The sequence below is a fragment of the Nematolebias whitei genome, chromosome 18 (assembly GCF_014905685.2).
Source record: "Nematolebias whitei isolate Nwh7 chromosome 18, NemWhi1, whole genome shotgun sequence".
NCBI classification, from domain to species: domain Eukaryota; kingdom Metazoa; phylum Chordata; class Actinopteri; order Cyprinodontiformes; family Rivulidae; genus Nematolebias; species Nematolebias whitei.
In genome coordinates this window covers 22,326,239-22,329,262 of record NC_056515.1, presented here as the reverse complement: position 1 = coordinate 22,329,262, position 3,024 = coordinate 22,326,239, and the positions used below count along the sequence as shown (strand labels likewise).

At 40.2% G+C, this 3,024-nt stretch overlaps 1 protein-coding gene across 1 annotated transcript in view; it reads right to left on the bottom strand.

The window, feature by feature from the left end:
* Positions 1-3,024, bottom strand: part of slc45a2 (solute carrier family 45 member 2) — a 44,703-nt gene that overhangs the window by 16,363 nt on the left and 25,316 nt on the right. Inside the window, exons 5-6 of the mRNA XM_037691978.1 lie at positions 1,278-1,401; positions 491-696 (exon numbers count right to left, since the gene is read on the bottom strand). Coding sequence (XP_037547906.1) covers positions 491-696; positions 1,278-1,401 — 330 coding nt within the window. The remainder of the gene's footprint in view (positions 1-490; positions 697-1,277; positions 1,402-3,024) is intronic.

Genomic DNA, 3,024 nt, shown 5'->3' with positions numbered 1-3,024 from the left:
TGTGTATCTCATCTTTGTCCTTTGTTTAAAACAGGTCTCTCTTGTAAATGAGTCCTCGTGACTCAGTGAGACTAACCTGTATAAATAAAGGTTGAATTAATTAATGCATGCATATGTCAGAAATATTTTTTTTTAATCAGCAGATCAGTGTTCAAATTCCCTGAGTTTTTCATTGTCTGGAAAATGTGAAAATCATTTTCCAAGTTTTCCTTGATTTTTATTCGCTTGAAACTCTTATTTACATTTTTCTGCTCTGTACAAAATGTATGTTGGTGAAATGTGCATTTTTAAGAGCACAAAGGAGGTCACATGATGAGCAAACTTGAAGAAATTGTCTGCCGTGTTGTGCATCTATTAATAAATGAAACTAAATGTGTTTTTGTTCTTTAAAGAAACAACCTGAGCTGAATCAAAGTTAAGCATGTCTTCTTCTTCTCCTAATTGAAACCACCACAGCTGTGGGAAAATTCATCATCAGACAGTCCAGTACCTCTTCTTCACGCTGATACTCTGCGATCAGGTTGAACGGGATGGTGTAGAGTGTGCTGGACATGATGCCAAACACACTGCAGAGGATGAGTGTTGCGATGACATTGGGAAAGAGGCCAATTAAGCTGGTTCCCAGGCCGAACATAAAGTAGCCCATAAAGTATAATCCCTTCAGGCCGATGTATGGAAGGAGGCAGCGCTGCACATCTGGAAACACACAAACATGCATCTTAAGTGGCTACAATTATTTAGAAATGAAAAGCTGCATGAGGTGTGCTGATTCTTGGTAGATGGAAGACTGTGATAACTACATCCCTTTCATATTTCACATCATGCATTAAATTGGAGACATTTGATTTGGACCATTTATCACTTATTTATGAGCAGTAGTGAGAAAAAATAAAACATTTTCTCAACATCCAGGATATCAATAAAGCTAAATTTGTTGAGCCCAAGCCTTTAGTATTTGGTAGAATTATTTTTTGCTTACTGCAGCAGCTCTTCTTCATGCACAATTCTACCTCAAATCTGCCTTTCTCTTCAAGTACACAGAACAATGCCCTCGGGGGAACATCATTAAGACAAGGCCTGTTAATGAGAGGCTGCAACCTGCGAACCCATTTCAAAAGGAAGGAAAATGCCAATTACCCACAGTTATCGTTTCACTTCACAACACTGTTATGGCTATCAGGTGTAAGGATGCTAATGGATGTTGACTGCATTTATATTGGCTGAAGAAAAAAAACACACTCCCACTTTGTCAGACAGGCACATGAGCAGTCACTTACATGAATAGAGCGCAGAAGACACAGCATTGATGCACAGCCCCCAGCAGCCAACTTCCACTCCTCGTTCATACGTGACATAAGCTGTAGAGTTGTGGTCCGCATAAGGGTTTCCTTTATAAACAATCTGAAAAAGAGGCAGGAGAAACATGACGAAAGATTTAAATAGATGTCAGTCTTTGTAAGCGTGCACTACAGAGTCCCCGTCTACACTACGAGTGTTTATTTTTCTGTTTATGTTTCATGTGATTTTCACAAAGATGCAGAAATGTCCACACCGTGCCACTAGGCGGTGAGAATGTCCATTTTAAGAACATCAAAATACAGAAGGAGTTTTTCTTAACCTGGCTAACATTTTCCTCTAACAGTAGTATCACCCACCTGGAGCAGAAGGACTTCTACATTCGTATGCGCTTTGTGGACTTCACGTCTGCCTTAAAAAACATGATCCCCCAGACCCTGATGGATAAACTACTCACACTAGGACTAAGCCCCTCCATTTGCAACTGTGTCCTAGACTTCTAAACAAACAGATTGCAGTCAGTGAGGATCCACAACTTCTCTTTCTCCACCATAAGCACTGGCTCCCCTCAGGGCTGTGTGTTGAGCCCCCTCCTGTTCACTCTGCTCACGTATGACTGCACACCTACCCATCCAGGCTGTCATATTGTAAAGTTTGCAGACAATACAGTGGTGATTAGATGCATCACAAACAACGGTGAGTCCAGCTACAAGTAGGAGGTGGAACACCTGGAGAGCTGGGGCAGGAAGAACAACCTTCACTTTCAGTTCAGTTTCATTCTCATCACATGTACCACATGTGATGAGAATGCCAATAAAGAACCTTGACTTAAATTGAGTATCAGGATGTTATTACATAGATGGTGACTGTAGTGGAAGGGGCTGTGATTGTTGGAAACTTAATTGGTGACTCAAAATTGTGAGAAAATGCACAGATTTTTAATTAAATCTCACTGAGTTCTGAGTGTTTGCAACCGGCGAGGTGTACGGCTGCACTTTGAGAGAACAGTTTTTCAAATTCACGGCCCGTTTTCATGTAAACTTCTTCCAAAATGGTATTCTTGGTCAATGCACTTCATACCTGCTTCGACTCATTTTGTTGGTGGCCACCCTTATATTTATGAGTTAATCTGCTGGAGTTGCACTTGTCAAATAATGATAGGCAGGTTAGGACAATTTTTAACAACTGTTATTGATCATTAGAGTGGATTTTAGAACTGGACATTTGCCTCAGAGGAGATCTGTCTTATAGGTGTAAAAATACAGCTGCAGTGTTGTTGAGAACACATATCATTCTGACCGCAATGACACAGAGTCCAATGTGAAGTGTACAGTAAAATAATATTGTATAATGCATACAATATTGTAATGCATCAGGAAGCAGATCAATAAATAATATATTTCCTTCACAGTGAGTACACTGAGAAAAATATTGTCGGACAAGGTTTTTCAACGCGCTCAAAACTCAAGCGACAGGATTGCGTACCTCTGCCACACCCATGAGAAATTTGAGAATCACTGTAAATCCAGAGACATTTGTGAGACTCCCCCTCAAAAGTCCATTTGTCTCAAAGTCCATTTGTCTACTAGCTGCTGTCCAGTGAGATATTTCATTCAATAATGAACAAATTGTGCAGTCCTTTTGTGCATGTGCAAGAGAGACCATGTTGGTGTAATTGGAATTAAAAAGCCTCTTGGCTGAAAACTTCCACACCAAAACCAGTAAAAA